We start from the raw sequence: 17577 nt of genomic DNA, 5'->3' as shown, positions 1-17577 counted from the left end.
CCGTCTCAGAGCTCACCTGGCAAGAATCTGCCCTCCAAGCATTTCTAGGGACGGACAGTCCATGAAGGCAAGAAGCAAGCTTTGGATTAAGCCACAAAATTAGCTTATTCTACAGAAAACTAACAGGTACATAAGAAAACATAATTTCTCAAAATAACTTAGTGAAGCGTGCAAAAATAAGTCTTTTGGCTCAACCAAGAGACATGAACAGACCACACCTACCTCGACAGCAACCTAACGCCAACTGCCTCCGACAGAGCCTCTTGCCCCGACCCTACATGAACACAAGGCTCACAAAAAGTTTAGAAAGTTAAAATTCCTTTGGAAAGTCTTTGTTCCTGTTATACTATAAATAATTAGATGACGAGAATAAATAAATGCATATGCTTACACACATTAATGACATAAAGAAATATTTGAAAATATAAACAAGGCTAGCTGTTCCAGACAACTTTCATTTCTTCTTCAGGACTTCCCCCCCACCTCTTTAGCCTATTTTCTGCACTACTGATCCTTATCTCCTCATGTAATTTGAAGAAAGTGCAAAAATAACTCCAGAATCTGCAAATATTTACTCTTCCGTGTTTTGAAACTAACACAGGAAATAAGAGTTTTGTCAATTTTTTTTCTCCAATCCATTTTCTAAAAATACACCAACTCTCATTTCTTTTCCTCTAGATGGTGCAAGCTCCTCGTTACAGCCGGGGACGGAGGATGATACCCACCTCCTTTAGTTTTACGAGCTGCGGGTGCAGCATTTATTTTTGGAGTCAAGGCTGCGACAGAAACTTTCAAAGCTGCGACCACCGAGTTTATTTTTTTGGAGTCTCCCTGGTGGAATTAACTTGAAACGCCGCTTGCGCAGCCATGATTCAGAGAGTTTTCGACCAACAGCACAAGCCAACAGGCTCATAAAACATTTATTCCTCGGGAACCGCCTTACAGCAGCCATGTTCAAACACAATTCGTGCACATACTGAAAGCTGCTTCTCCCATGAGTTATGTCTAGGCTGCAGCCACACAAGAGGCTGTGTTCTCACGTATACATATCCAAAGCAGCTTTAAAGCTTTAAACCAACTGTACTGCGGTAGCTGCAAAAAACCTCAGGGCAAGCCAGCAAACCAGTTAGGTATTTATCCGGGTTCGCAGAGGAGCTTCTCAGCCTCCCCTTGGCCATATCGGATGGCAATACAGTACCGACAGCTTTCAGTCTGTAGTCACTTTGGTGAGTTAAATGCGTTTATGACCGCAACAAAGACCTGTTCCAGTGCTCTGTAACCTACGTACAGACCCTTACTGCATCTGGATAGTTGAGCTGATAACGCATTCCTTGTGTTTCTGTGTAATCTTAGGTATCATTACTGCTTATTCATGAATTTGTACTTCATTAAAAGTGGTACAAATGTGCTGGACAATCTTCTATGTTAAAAGGGGGGTTTTTTTGACCTTTAAATTACTGATCTGACTACAGAGCAGGATGGCAGCAGTCAACAGCTGCTAAAAGGAGCTGGATATGCTATGAGAAATGAATTGCTGCTCAATTAGCAGTCCACCAGTAAGCATATTACAGGGAATCGCAAGGGCAGCCCCCCAAGGGCTAGCACGGCGGCTACTGCCTCTCACCTCTGCATCAGGCGGCACTTCGGACCCACATAGAAGGAACGTGGGAAAAGTTACTAGACAGGTGTGACTGTTTGCTAACAAACAAAGCAATTCAGCAGAAAGAGTTATGCAAACCTGAGGTTTTTGTTTTGGTTTGTTTTTTTCCAATTGTATATCAAGCTGGTCAAAATCCTGGTATGCTTTTAAATGTCCTCTTTTCACAATTGAACTTTGAAAATTGTTTCAAATCCAAATCAAATCTTTTAGAATAAAGACGGTCGTTTCTTCTTCCGACTTTGCACATTTTTAAAATGGCAGGCGGACACTTAGCTTGTAGCGCTGACATACAAACAAGCTTATACTGGTAGCTCAGTCTTAGCACCTGCCACCGAAGCTGTATATGTAGCTGAATATAAGAATCATTTAATTAAACCAAATATATATATTGAAGGTTTCTCAACACCGGGGTGGGGGGGAATAAAAATAATCATAAACTCCTTCATTCACACTGAGAACAACTGTCAATCTCCTTTACTGGATAATGCATAGGCTAAAGTTGCAAAAGGAAGAGGGCAGTCTTCCTGGAGGTGAAGGCTGAGCGGAGATGGTTTCTTTCTCTCCCCCTCCTCATCTACTAGTTTCAAATGGATTTCTACCATTCACGCTTCCTTCAGATTCAAACCTTTTAGAGATAGGTCAAAGTCTGAAGTACTAGAGTATGCATCCCTGAAATTGTAAATAATTAAAGTATAAATTTCGCATTTTACAGTGAACTGACTTTCTTTGCCCATCTCTGTCCAACGTCCTTTTTTCATTAGAATACTCTAAAATAATCTAGCTATTTAAAAGTACCTAAAAATGATACTTGCTACAAGGTAGCACAATACCATAACTGTTTGTCCATCTTTTCTGCTCTGTTAACATACTATTTTGCATGAAATTTTAGAAGCCTAACAAGGACACAGGAAGCAGTAATTGGGAGCAGAAGGTTACCTTTTCTTCTGATCACATTTGCAGCTGCGAAAGATGGACTAAACCAGAATTCACCTCTTCCAGTCCCAACCTCTTGCTCATAAGATGATCATCAAGTGGACACACCATTCTGAGAACAGTCTGTCTCACTGGTATTCCTCAAAACAACATCTCTCTACCTGTGAAAAGGCTAATTCATCTTAAATACTAACAGGCAGGAGGTGTGAGATTTTCAAGGAGTTAGAGAAAATCCTTTAATGCATATGGAGAAAAAAGCAAGACTCGGATAGGACTGAGCTCAGTTCTATGACTAATTCAGCCACTGCACGCTCAGAGATTACTGAATGTCATTCTTCTAATTTTTAAATGATCAATGAGATTTAGCATCTTGCAAATGAAATTTAAAATACTATATATTTCCAAGATATTTGTGAATCCATAAGTAATAGTCTACTTCATCTTAAGTTTAGTTTTGCTCAAGTGCCCGAAAGACAGTAACAGCAGCACCTGTTGAACTGTCCTTGAAGATGGCAAGCTACGAAAGCATAAACCTTATTTCATGACAACAAACACTGAATTTACAATGACTTATTATTTACTGTTCTTGCTATTGATTAATTTTGATTCTAAGATAAGACTATTTAATTAAAATAAATTAAGAGTTAAATAATTAAACAAAATGTTTACTAGATTAAGTGAAACATCTACTTACCTTCAGTAACTGAGATTCTTTCAGAAAGACCGTGCCCATCTATTCCACTCCTGAGATGCGTAAACCCCACGGGGTGAGCTGAAGCTGTTTTGGCCAACCATCACACTCCCACCACTGCCTCCCCCCAATGGAAGCAGATGAATCAGTCTTTCACCAATACTGACTCCAGAACTTGAGCTCCGGAGGCGGAGAGCGGGTCACATAAACCAAAGTTTAGCTGAATCCCTGCATACAAGCCTCTCCCCCAAAACCAGGGCATTCAAACTCATTTTTATCTAGAAAATAGTACATAATATCCTAAGAACGTCCAGGGTGCATAGATGGGGCAGTTTCTCCTTTCTGTACCATCATTAGGGGCAGCGGGTGCTCAGCATGACAGTGGGAAAAGTTGTGGGAGGAACAGCACGTGGTTGGTTGTGTCTTTCCCCTTCTAGCAGATAAAACCGCCATTAAAGATGAACTGGTTTTCAAGGGGTATGCAGAAAAACAACATGTAAGTCACAGTTCAAGATTCAGAGCCATTGACTCCATCAATATTAGACTACAAGATCCCACAAACAGAAACTTCTCTAGTTGGAAGACAATTGCCGCAAAAAGAATCCAAGATGCCCTTATACACAACTATGGTACTCAATATTAAGAACAGGTACTAGGATGGAGATATTGTTCTGTCATAGATACCCCTGAACAACTCACAGATGATCCTAAATTCTTTCAATACAGGAGGCCTTTCTCTAGCAACCAATGCTGAAGCTTCATGGGTGTTCAGATGATGATGGTGATGTAGTGACTAGAGAGCTTCCCTCCCCGCACATATGCACGCTTGGATAAATCGACAAGTCTGGTCAAAGAGTAGCTAATTTCAAGTGCTACTCACTGACAATCACTTACAGATGTTTTATGCTTTGCTTCACACCTATGACCTTTGTTTTGGGGATATTATGTTGATTTCAAAAGGTAATACTGGGAAGAGAAACTTCAGTACCAAAACTGTCTTGACTAGATTACAATGAGCATGGTCATGCTCGGTTCCACCTGCTGTTTCAGATTTCTTCTGCTATCAATGAACCAACCCACTTCTCACTTTTGGAGACAACAGAACGAGGCATATTACAGACAAAACTCCAAAAATGCGAAGTAAAAAATTAATCATCTTTCTAAAGTTGGTTGATTCCACATACCAACAGGGTCTTTTAAAAAAAACACAACCTTTCATGGGCATTTGTAAACTCATAAATCATAACAGCAAACAAATTTTTGAAGGCCTAATAAGAAAACTAAATTAGAATAACTATAACCAATCAGGCAATTCCAGAGAACCACGCCTTAACAACAGGGAGTAATAGAAAAATCCGACCTGGCTCCCGTCCTGATGACAAAATGTTACTGCTGTGTTGTTTGCCATGAGTGGAATAACGAAGTAATAGTAGGTAGACAAATTATTCCAACAAAAAGTTTATGAGATCAAGTGAAACACTTAAGGCATAAAGACTTTCACCCTTCAAGTCAGAAGGTAAAGACCAGGCAAATTTTCAGGTTTAGGTGTTACGCATTTGCCACTAGTATTTTGAATGGAAATATACTTCAATCTTGCTGCTGTGTCCAAATCGTCAAAGTTATGTGAAGGAAAATGAATGACCATCTCAAAGGCTTTATCTTCTCCTGCTGTCATTAAAGTTTTTGAGCATTTCTTAGCAGCAACGAAATAATGTTTTGCCAGTAAATTATGACTGGAAATTCAAAAATGGTAGAATAGTAATTCTTGCAGAAAACTATTGCAGGAATCTTAGGGTTGTCATTAGCGCATGATATAGATTTTGCTATTACTGCTCAGTCCTTTCATAGACTAAACCCTGCAAACACTGGCAACAAAAAGCATACAGAATATCTACAGAAATCTTAACAAGCGGAATGCACACTGACTGCAGCTGACCCTGGATGCAGGAAAAAACAAAACAAAACAAAAACAAAAAACAAGAGCCTTTGAAGCAGTGGATACAGACATTACTAACACTGCAAGATTTGGGACCAAAGGACTAGGATCAACGATAGTCACACAAATAAAGCAGAATGCTGATGGATGCTTTAGTGATGCTAGCCATATTAAGCAGACAGGACAAAAGAACGTCTGCCTTTTCAAGGACCTATTGACCACTACTGATATCCAGACAACCGAGTAATACTACCGCTTTCCGCTTTCCCAGTGGAGTAATGCTCCCACTTTCCAGGTTGTAGGTACTTCGCAATGTGTGGGTGACAGTTTACTCTTAACCACAGGACTCAGAGCAGAAATTATTCCCAAAATAAAGGAGGATGTTCTCAAAAGATATTTACTGAAACTTTACAAGCAAGAGACTGACTACACCCTACAGGCTGAAAGCAGAATAGAGGAAATCTTACCAGAAATTTGCACTCTACTCTTGTTGGAAGGATTGTTTCTAAACTATTAGGAACAAGTTTCTAGAAACCTTCTTCTAGTCTTCAGACTTGTTCAGTACCTGCTTTTCTTCCACTGGAAATATTTATTAGCTTAAACAGATCTTCCACCTCCATGGTTTTATCTCCAAACCCTGGGAACAGTCATATCAAAGGCTGATGGGGAATAATACACGGGGCAAAATGTACCCAGCTGTTTTAGCCTCTTCTCCTATGACTGCTTCTCCTTTTCCTCAATCATAATTCATAATCCTTTTCTGCAAAGGCATGGCTGGGGACTTGTTTAAACACATTTGATCAGAACAGTTTATTCGCAGACCAAGATTACATTTTAATTAGTTGTCTTGAAACAATTACAGGTTGGAGAAGTTTAAAAGGCAAGGCCTTTAAGTGAAGTGTGAAATGCACTTGCCAAACAGAAAGCCGAAGCTACAGATATAACCAAAACCAGGTCCACCAGCCCAAAAAAACCCGATATTGAATGAGTAATTCCTGAACAAACAATAAAGTTGCCTGCCTCAAGGAAAAAACTGGACTAGTGAATGACATCAACAGGAAGCAAGCAACATTATCTCTTCCTATCACTCCACTTGTGTCCTCAGTTCATTGTTTTGATAATAAATGCTCTGATCACAAGGGGTCCTAACACTAACATGCTGTCCCTCAGCAAATAACGTGCTTCCACATTTGCATTTAGCCTGTTATGCTTTAATAGAAAAATAAAGGGAACACAGACTTTAAAAATCCCTAAATCACTTTATTTTCAATGATATAATTAAAAAAAAAAACCAAACAACCAACCCAATAAGCCATTAGGATCCAATAGGAAAATACAGCAGGAGGTGAAAATGTTATTGCTGATCAAAAGCCATTTGGCCACTACACCACTTCTACGACTCCATAAAGGCCAACAAATTTCCACACAATGGTAAGCTTATCATGTACAGTGAAAAGACACGAGTCACCATCACAAGCTGCAGAAAGGGAAAATTTCCACTGAAGGTTAGAAAAAAATTCTTCACAATGGAAGTGGTAAAGCACTGGGACAGGTTACCCAGTGAAGTTACAGAAACCACATCCTTGGAGGTTTTCAACACTTAACCAGCAAAGTCCCTGAGCAACATTATCTAACCGTTGTTAGATCCTGCTTTGAGCAGGAAGTTGAACTAGATGATCTCGAGACCCCTTCCAAGCTCTGCGACCTTATGGCTTCACTCTTAGGTTGCTTACAGTCACTAGAATCCCCTGCACTTCTTACAAATGGGTTATGATAACTGCAGCCGGGTATGTAAAATTGACCTGATTTAAGAAGAGCTACAGTATGAAGATAAATTCCCCATTTACAGTGTGCACAAGAATTCTGTAATAACAAATTCTGTATACCAGCTGTTTGGCAACTCAAGTGAAAAGCCTACTTAACAATAGCTCTTAGCTGTTAAAGAACCTTCCAAAGAAAGTAAAAGATATTTGTTGACTGTGTTATCAAAACAATTACTTCAAGTGTTCAGAATAGTCAACAATGTAAAAGTAAGAATCAAATTCAAGCAATTTCTCTCAAAAATCATGATGCCAAACAGATTAATAGAAGTGCAAATGAGGGGTGGGCCTGGGGGGTATGTTGGACCGTAGTCCAAGTCTGAGCAAGTAGTAATGAAATTAATGTACGCTGATCTCTAACAGGACCAGCACTACCAACTGCCCATAATCCACTAAATAATAGTGCCAGAGAAGATCTGCTATACCTGATCAGATAAAGGCGTAACAGGAAATCTGGAAAGAAGACACGCAGGAGACAGCTTTTGCCTTTTGCAAACACAACCGGTATCAGGAAAGTATGCGGATGACACTACAGAAGGCACCGGCTATGTTAGGTCAAAAATCGTTGCAAAGCAGCAGCTAAAGCAGGAAGCGTTACCTTAGAACAGATATGCTCTCCCGCATGCCCACTGCATAAATGAAATACACGAAAGTACGGCTGGCTGGAACATTGTTCAGGGCAGAAAAGCATTCTAAAATTCTTTCCTTTCCCCTTGTCCTTCCTTCAACCCCATTTCCTCATCAGCCTTAGTACCGAGGTGCCAAAGTCTCTATTATTCTCCCAAGGTGTAAACATGCCTTTCTTTCCCTTTCTAAAAATCTGCAGGGTCCAGTTAACTCTAACACCCTTACTATAGGTCATGCATCCAGGTCAGTTTCCTTACCTAAATTAAATTCTGGTTAAACTACTCAAACTGGTGCAAACAAACAAACAAACAAAAAAACCTCAAAACCCAAACCACATAACTTGCCACCCCCACGCTTCTGCCAGCTTAGTCTATTTAGTCAAACTGCAGCTTCAGATGTAACCATTGCGTAAGGGCTCCTACGCTCAGAAGACACGCACATGCATTTTCAGAAGTAACTGAACTATCTGCAGAGCTGTGCCACTCAATATTTAAAATATTCCTGAAGGAAAAATGGGGCTGTGCATGACCCATCCTTTACAAGCATGTCTTTACGCAAACTACTTAATCATGCATTTTCTAAACAGGACAAGTGTGGAACAGGCAAGATACTAGCACGATTAAAAAAAATAATTAAGTTTTAGTTTTCTACCTGAGTTAAAGCCTCTTGCCATTCTGGCAACTATAGACATATGTGACATTGAAATTCCTGGAAGAGACCCTGCACTGGAGATAAATTATTAGGTGCATTCAGTCATCCCAACAAGAACTCTGCTGAAAAAGGTCTATTCTTCATTCACTGGAATAACTACTTCTGAACTCCCACAAGAAAACTACAGAAATAGTTAAACAAAGTTAAAAAAATAAAACAGTAAAACCCTACAAACAATGTTTAGGATACTCAAACTAAAACATTATATATAAACTATGAAGCTTGTAATAAACTACTTTGCTCACAGCTAACTACTGCACATCAATGACATGTATGTATCAAGACCAAGAGAAATAAGAACAATGAAAAAAACAACATACTCTACCCCCCCTCCCACCCACCCTCTTCTAACTCCATTGCCTTTTTATTCATCTACCCACCCACTGGTCTTCTGGCACAAATGCACAATGTAAACCAAAATTAAAAGACCCAAAATAATTCTACAGTAAATTACCCGTGGTTCTCTCTTCTACTACTCTTTTACCTTTCCTCGTCTTTATGACTTTTAGAGAATAAACGCTTTTGATATATGATATGTATAATGAGCACACAGCTGATTTTAAAAACATAGTACAAGTTAACAGCAGTTTATAAACCAACCTACAAAAAAGCTGAATTCATAATTATGGCCATCCTCAGTATGGACACGTCTCTAGTGACACAATCTTGCTTCAGAATCATCACATTATGAATACATCTAACTATTTAATATCTCAACTAAATTTTCACAGGAATAAAAGTAAGCCTGTGACAAAGGGCAAATGCTTTGCCAGCCACCCAAATTCAACTGTTGTGCAAACCTCACTAATACATGGACGTGGGTTTTTGACCACCTTCCTTGCTTATATGTGATTTATTACAAGCTGTATTTTTCACTTTATAATGCTCAGGATCAACAGGTACTACCCTTGCACTGGTACCACTAACCACGTATTTTCCAAGTGACTGAATTAGTATCTTCAAAACCACACAAATGCACAGTGATGTTAATAACCTACTGCACCACGACATTTTTATTAGAGAAGTCACTGTGAGAAAGTTTTGCTACTTTTATTTTTGCTTTCAACTTTCTAAGATAACAGTTCAAAGAGAAAAATAATTAGATTATTCTACAAAATGTTTAAGGAATCATAGGAAGGTTTTCAAAGACTGGTTTAACTAAATCTGCTTATTCCACCTACTCTTCCAGAACTTTATCTTTTTTAGAATGGAGCACTCGCTATCTCATTTCAGTCTCAAAAATGTGTTCAAACAAACCTGTTCTCCATTGAGAGAAAAAAAATACAATAAAAATCAGCTTAAAATAAATTTATTAAACAATACAAAAATAAGCATGCTGGAAATCAAGATACATAAATAACATACAATGCAAATGAAAAATGGAAAACGAGACAGGTAACTTAACAACTGAGCCAAAAAGTACAACACAAATGCTAAAATAAAATTTTAAAAAGCATTTACATTTCTAATGAAATGTTAATGATGCTGACAAAGAAAAACAAACAAACAGCTAAAATGCTTGAATATCAAGAATTGCTATTACTGTAGCACAGGTGAACACTAAAACCGTTGCAGACTTCAAACATTCAGTGACTAGCCTCTACCACCGCTTTCTTTCAGACCCGCTCACCAAACGCAATGCGGGCATGGGTAAGTCGTCACGGCAGATCTAACTATGGTCCCAGCTGCCTGTGTACCCTGCCATGAACAAGAGCCATCGGCAGAGGTGGCAGGCCACAACAAGAAACTGTCGAGTGTAGGCAAGTTACAAAATAATTGGTCCAAAGGAATCTCCTCCTGACCCCTCCTAACTAGAGGCTGGCTTAAATTCTGAGACAGGCTTCAAAAGCATATATTACAGAACTGTAATATATATATCTAAAGTAAAGATTGTGTAAGCTGTACCCTAAATATTCTTATTACACATGTTAACGATCTAGTAGTTTCCTTAATTTTATATTTCCCACGCAGGACTTGCCTCTACCATAAGTTTTGTATGTAATTGACAAACATAAATACAGTAAAGACTTTTGTTTTCAAGTTGAAACCCAGATGGAACAATTTTCCATCTTTAACCACATTTTTAGAATTAGCTTCAGATGGTACTAAAAATCAGAAAATAACGTATATAAAATTAGATCAAGCAAATCCTGCATCATACATTTTCCTGTTTAAATTAAATCAGTAATTTAACCAGCAACATGTCGTCACTGTAAATACTTTTCATTAGCAGCACAGACACATTACATTCCCTCTTGCAACTGAGGGCATTTCACGTAAAGGCATGTAGTTTTGCAGGATGTGAATATTTGTTATGTCTCTGTAACTACTAGTTTACTGCAAAATCCTCAAATGGGCGAGAGGTTTTTATAATTCAAGACTTTGCCTTTACTTATTTTACTTTACTTTTAAGAGAAGCACTGACAAAGCTAACCTTATAATCAGTGATAAGATTATAAAACCGCTATTATTCAGCAATTTACGTCTGACATTTATTACTGACATCTGCACCAGATTTACCTCTTCATCCCAGTAGGACTTCAAATTCACTGAAAACTGATGTTCTGTATTGTTTTGCTTAAACATTTTAATCCTCGGCTTCAAAGACAGGAAGCCCACCCTTTTACAATACGGTGCTAGATGATTATTCAGGGTTTAGTCAGAGCTGAGTTCAAATGTTTATGCAAAATTAACAATACCTAAACAGAGCAATTAAGAACAGCTTGCTTACTCAGAACAGCAGCTTTGCTTTATGCTTTTTCCTTAATTCACAAACATACAGATGGGACAAAAAGAGGCAGAAAAAACCTAACTCTCCCCTTATGCAAAACTCACGTATGAATGCATTTTGGAGTTTCAGATAAACTAAAAGGAACGGGATTAGGGGAGGAAGCAGGGAGAAGGGTAGAGATGTTACTATGGAATTAGCTGTCATTGTCTCTTAAAATACTCAACCAGCTAATACCATTTTTCACTACCTGGACAAGTTTTCAATAGTTTTATAAACATGACTCTGCGTGATGCGTACCGGGGTGGGATATATCAAGTTATCTGCAAGCTTTTAAAGGGGAAAACTTTATAAAAATGGAGAATCATTTTCTAAGTTTTTTAGCATCATGAAGAATCTAATAGCTACAAATATCAAGAATTTAGCAAGTCTGCCCTCTGTCCAGCATTGCCTACTGAGCCTATTTGAAGCTTACATATACCATTTCAAGATATACTCTCCTCCAGACACTCAAAATTATCAAATTATGCAGCTGAACAGATGCGGTTGCCTGTAGAAGAATGCAAGTCCTGTTTCTTAGCAAGCTGACAGAGGTGCAATCTCACTATCATTTTAAAAAGTAGCAATTAATGATCACTTTTTAAAAAAATTTGCTAATGTGTAAATAAATGAAACCTCTGATCTTATACATGAACATGCACACACATGAAGTTGAAAAATAAGTTAGTTGTAAACAGTTTTAATAATATCGACCTATCTCCTTTACTCTGAATATATTTTCTGCTCACTACTTGGTTGGTTACCACTCCAAAACCAAGATTGCTTACATTCCTCTCGAGGGTGGAGCACAGCATTATTAGTAAGGCAGCCTTCTGAGTCATAACTACCAGCTGGCAGTAGAAGCAGCTAGCGAGACACTCAAAATAATTTGGTCAGAAATCTTTCTGCTGCATTAGTTAACTTGCAGACAAGGCAGGTTTTCTTCCCCTGCCTTCTCCCAGTCCTCCCCAGCCATTTTTGCTCTTTTTATTAAAATGTTAACATTAATAATTATTAAAGGTCTGATCAAAAAAATATATATAATCTTCACTAGCATGGCACATCCAAAGGATCCATTTCTGTTCAAAGCAATTTGAAAGCTCATATTAAAAAAAAAAGAGGATGCAGTAATAACATGACTCAGAACCTTTCTCCACTTAGTACACAGTTATTTAGAAGTTGATGAATTTGCTGTGTTTTGCTGACACTACTTTACTTTATATTTTAACTAAAATTCTTCTATCTTCACATGCTGACCCTTATCAGAGGGCACATCATAAGTTCTTGCTTAGCTCTACAGTTAATTTACTTGAAGTTCTCAGATATAAACAAAAATAATCAGATATACACAAAAGTGGTATATCTTTGAAAACATTCAGATTTACCTTTTTCTTTTTTTAATGTAATTAAGTTACTACAAGTGTCAGTTAACAGTTTTGGGTTTTGTTGTTTGCATGTACTTTCCCCTCCCCCTTGAACTTTGACAATCTTTTTGGTATAGCATACAGAATTGACACAAAATGTATATATAAATGAAACACCAGGCAAACAATACTCAAATCAAAGTTAAATCTAGAGATGCTTGAGGGTTTTTAAAATGAAGAATTTAATGAAACTAGAACCCATTCGTCTAGTTTTGCTCTCCCCGACCTTCCATTCTATACACTACGGTTCTGGAGATGTCCTCGTTTGATTCAGGTGACACTTTTTTCCACACTGTTTCTTTTAAAGCAAGTTCTTGCTGGAGATTCTCATAGTCCATTGGTCCAAAGGAATGCTAGTTGTTCAAGCAACATACATTATTTATTAGTGTATTTGAAGGAAAAAATCCATACTTGCAGTCAATGCTAACAGACTCAAGTTTTTCACTTCTTCACATAAACTGTTATTTTCTCTTTTCCAGTTAAAAAATTCAAATTCCAAATTGGATATTTTTTAGATGTATACATGCAAATAGAAGCACTTTAAAAATCATACTGCTGTATCTTCTCCTATTGAAATCTTCATGCCTTAGTTAAAACGGTAATCGTAATAAAAGCAAAGAGGTTTTCTGTATCTCAAGCACCCTCACACTTCTATCATGTACATGTAGCTGGAGTGGATTCAGTTCATTCCCAGAGATTGCTTATACCGCTTCCTTAGTAACAGGCACTTGTCTACAACAATATAATACCCGAGTTCACTGCCTGTCCAACTCTCAGCAAGTCATGCGGTCTCAGAGATATCACGGGGGAAAAAATGCTAAACATACATCTCCTGCATTGCAGCACGGAACAGAAAGGCTAAGCCCACCAGCTGGTCAAATCTTTATTAAAAGGCAACCAGAACAATTAAACTCCTTGCAACTTTTATCAGATACCACATACTTACTCTAGCAAGGGAGATGAACTGCATGAAACGGAGTTACAAATCTAATATGAAATTTTACTGTACAAAACCCCGTGCTAGTGTGGTCCACCCAGGTAAGTGTCCACTAATAATGTAAACTAGTTTATCTGAAAGCTTTGATGCAATACATGTCATTGAGCAGTTTTGCGTTTAGAGAAGAACTTTCTGTATGTCTTCTGACGTCTACAAGCAATACTCACTAAACACACATATCAACTTACCCGTTGATCACCACCTTCTCTGCGAGGATCAAGCTTTTTTGCAAAGTGTCTCAAATTATCGTAGTTATGGAAATTGCACAAAGAAACCAGATCCTGCAAATATTTACAGAATATGCATTATTATTTGCATATGATAGTCAAATAATATAATACTATAGTCAATATAATAATACTACCACTTATGTTTTACATCATACCCTAGTAACTTAAACCAGTCATACGAGAAGCTTATTTAATAATTTAGTACGAGTGTCAGTAAGGCCTTTTGAACTTAACACAATAATACGATTAAGTTCTAGTGACACCTTTAAAATCCTTTTTAAAGTAGTACAAAACAGGTAGCAATCTGCAAAATATTTATTTTAAGCTATTTCTACTCCAGCTGTATTAAACACTTCAGGAATAGGAAGGGGGCAAGTCTAGTACATAAAACTTTTAAATTCAATCAAAAGGATAAAACAAGAAAACGTGACATAATCAATTTTAATTCAGTTTGAATTACAGCATCAAATGGTTAAGTAACGAACTTTGCTATGCTGTTATATTTTTACAAGTGAATGTTACATCATTACTTGTGTGCCATGATGATCTATCAGCTTTTACGCCTCATTGTAACACAGAATAAACGCACTAAATCCCTCACCTGCCTGCTGTCCTATGATTTTACATTTAAATTATGAAGTACAAAACTACTTCATATGAAATATCTTAAAAGTATTTAAACTAGAATTAGTAACTTCTTCGTACTCGTAAGTTGCAGCTGTACAGATGTTGGATAAATAGAAGTATGAAAAGTTTTAGCTGCTGCTCATCCACATGAGCTAAACCCTTGCATACTGTAAATTCCATGCTGTTGTCAATAAACTAAGGGAAGACTAGCCATACAAGTCTTCACCCCAGGAATTGAAGTCCATCCAAACTAGTATCACTGCAGCTTAACTGTTATCACTCCTTTAATAAAAAAAAAAAAAACCAAAACCAAACAAAAAACACCACACAAACAACAACAACAAAAACCCAAAACCAAAACACAAACAAAAAAAAACAACAAGAAAAAGTCTGGTTATGCCTTCAACTTCCAATGCATTACCAATAATCTTACATTGCCTACAGGGCTCTAGATAGCCTACTACTCTCTTTTTTGAGACTCTTCTTTCTCCCATTTCTAATTACTTAATCAGTATTACAAGGTGGTTTGAGGCAGAAAATAGAAAAGCATTTTTTTTTTTTTTTTTTAAACATTCTCCTCTCCCACAAAACACCGTTATTAATCATTACAAAGTACTCTACAAAATCTCTCCTGCTTCTAATGCTGCTATCAACAGACTATCCACAGCCCTTTCAGAAACAAGAGACAAAGCTAGGAAGAGCTTGCCCAACAATGGGGTCTAATGTATGAAGGCATTTTTTATGTCAGGTTATTTACAAAAATCTGTTTTAAAAAAATATATCAGAACAGCAATATTTCATGAGAATCTTTTTCTTTTATTGTAACGAAATAAGAGTTGCATTTCCAATGTTTTGAAAATTGTTTCCTTTATGACTGGAGAGGAAAAGTAGTCTATAAATAAAGCTCTACAGCTCCTAACACAGCACACAGAACAGCTCCTTCACTACTTCATGAAGCACTCCTCCTCAAAGCTTTCCTACAATAAATTTCTCCAGTGCTTCTGGCATTGTATTTTCTAAACGCTCATTGAATTTCAATGTTAATTATTACTAAAATGTACACATCTCTTATTTCGTCTTTCACGCTTGGATCAGATGAATCTTGCTATGTATGGAAGAATCACTTTAATTCAGTTAGATCTCAGCTATACTAACTGGTAACTGAACTTCAGGAAACATCAGCTGCAAAAGAAAAAAAAAAAACTAAAAACCCAAAACACTAAAGGCAGTGCTGCTTACATGACAAAAGTGAATTCCTTTAACACTGTTCCCCATCTTGTCCAAAGGAGGTGACCAGCACATCAAGCCCATGACATTAGGAACAACCAGAAGAATCCCACCAGCAACTCCAGATTTTGCAGGAAGACCAACCTGCAGAATAATTAGAGAATTACTGTCCTCTGCACACATTCTTCATTATTTTAACACAATGTGCTAGCATTTTACTTAAGAGCATTACGCAGCATTTATAAAATGTAGCTCTGGAAAGTAATTTTATCTGGGAAAGCATTATTACTTATCTCTATTTATATAGACAATAACCTGAAGCACAGTTTGTGGCAATCCGAGGTACACGATCATAAAGTTACTTGCTCTCAGTAACACAGTAAGAAAGATAATTCAAATCTATTACAAAAAAAGCAATCATCACTAAGCAGTAGAACACAAGTATATCTGTCATGAACAGTATGCAACAAAGGAGTAGTACAAAGCTGCATACATTAAAAAACCTTGACTGGAAAACAGGAAAAACAAAAACCCAAGAAAACATAACAGTCTATCCATAAAGCCCCACAATAACCTACTTATTTTACAATCTGGATAAAGACATTGTTTTTTTCCAATAGGAACTAACACATCATATATTCCCATAGCTCAGCAAGCAGTAACTTTTAGGTCACACGAAGTATCATAATCAATTTTACACATATGCAATGAGGAAATACTAAAAACACTCAAAACAAAATGCGCTAAACACAAACAAGATGTAGTACATCTTGAAATACTTACATATAAGAAATGTACTGCTGGAAAATACAAGCACGGTGTATATGCTGTTTACAACAGCCACTTTTACAATATATGAGAACAATTCATGAAACAGCCTGAGTCAATGATGAAAAAGCAACTGTCTGCAAAGGCTTCCTGCTATCCTTTACTCCCATGTAGCAGGATTTCTTCAGTTATGCTGTTTCCAGTTACATCTGCATCTGTCACTTGTTTCTCTCATGAACAGCCTCTCTTAAAGGACAGTATTTAGGTTTCCACATTTGGGTATCCTTTTCATGTTAAGTGGGAGAGAATAGTAAGTACTATAAGGTACAGTGTACTAGCTGTGCCATGAATTCTAGGTGAGATTTTCAATTTCTAAACAATTCATGTAACACCCCATCCCTTATCCCAGAAGCAAGCCAGCCCTGGAACATGAAAAACAATAGCACAGATTAATCTTCCTGGTTAGCTATAATTAACATCTGAAAACTACTTACATGGAAGGCAAACTGCCCAGAGAAGTCATACATGCCACAGGAATGCATTAAACTCAAGGTATTACGGACTGCTTCAGGACTCAGTACTCTCTCACCAGTGATTGGGCAAAAGCCACCATTAGCCAGAGTTGCTGCCATCACACTTGCCGACTCACATGTTACCTCTATTGAGCAAAGCTTATGAAAAAGAAATTGAGATTATAAGAACTGATACTTCCAGCACGATAAGGCTAACTATAGCAGGGTCAACAATACGTCTCTACAGAAATAACATTTCATAAAATAAACTGCAGCATAACATTTGTTACAGGTGATGCTCATAGCATCAACTAATATGAATCTGAATTTTTTTACTGTAACGATCCCAGCAACAGTGTTTGTAAGCCCTCTTAATAGTTTGGAATAGTATTTTACACGGGTTAGTGTCTTCGCTTGATTCCTCCCCCCACCCCCCTTATGTTCCTTTGAGGGGAAGAGGTCTGGAAAACAATCTCAGTATTTTGCATCTGCTTAAATGGCAAAGCCACAGAATGACTGTTCTTTTCAATTCGAGTTTGTTTTGTGTGGCTTTTTTTTTAAGCCTTAGAAGACCACACATACCTATTAAAAGTACATTTTAAAGCTGCAAACTCTAGCACATGCAAGTTTTAATGCCAGCACTTCCT

General features: G+C 37.5%; 1 protein-coding gene across 1 annotated transcript in view; it reads right to left on the bottom strand.

Moving 5' to 3' along the window:
* The window catches only part of GLS (glutaminase), a 105741-nt gene that overhangs the window by 10359 nt on the left and 77805 nt on the right, over window positions 1–17577 (bottom strand). The window contains exons 12-14 of the mRNA XM_009890221.1: window positions 16913–17089; window positions 15663–15794; window positions 13755–13847 (exon numbers count right to left, since the gene is read on the bottom strand). Coding sequence (XP_009888523.1) covers window positions 13755–13847; window positions 15663–15794; window positions 16913–17089 — 402 coding nt within the window. The remainder of the gene's footprint in view (window positions 1–13754; window positions 13848–15662; window positions 15795–16912; window positions 17090–17577) is intronic.

The sequence above is a fragment of the Charadrius vociferus genome, unplaced genomic scaffold (genome assembly GCF_000708025.1).
Source record: "Charadrius vociferus isolate BGI_N301 unplaced genomic scaffold, ASM70802v2 scaffold147, whole genome shotgun sequence".
Lineage (NCBI taxonomy): Eukaryota > Metazoa > Chordata > Aves > Charadriiformes > Charadriidae > Charadrius > Charadrius vociferus.
The sequence above is the reverse complement of the archived record's forward strand: the minus strand, read 5'-3'. Positions and strand labels throughout refer to the sequence as shown.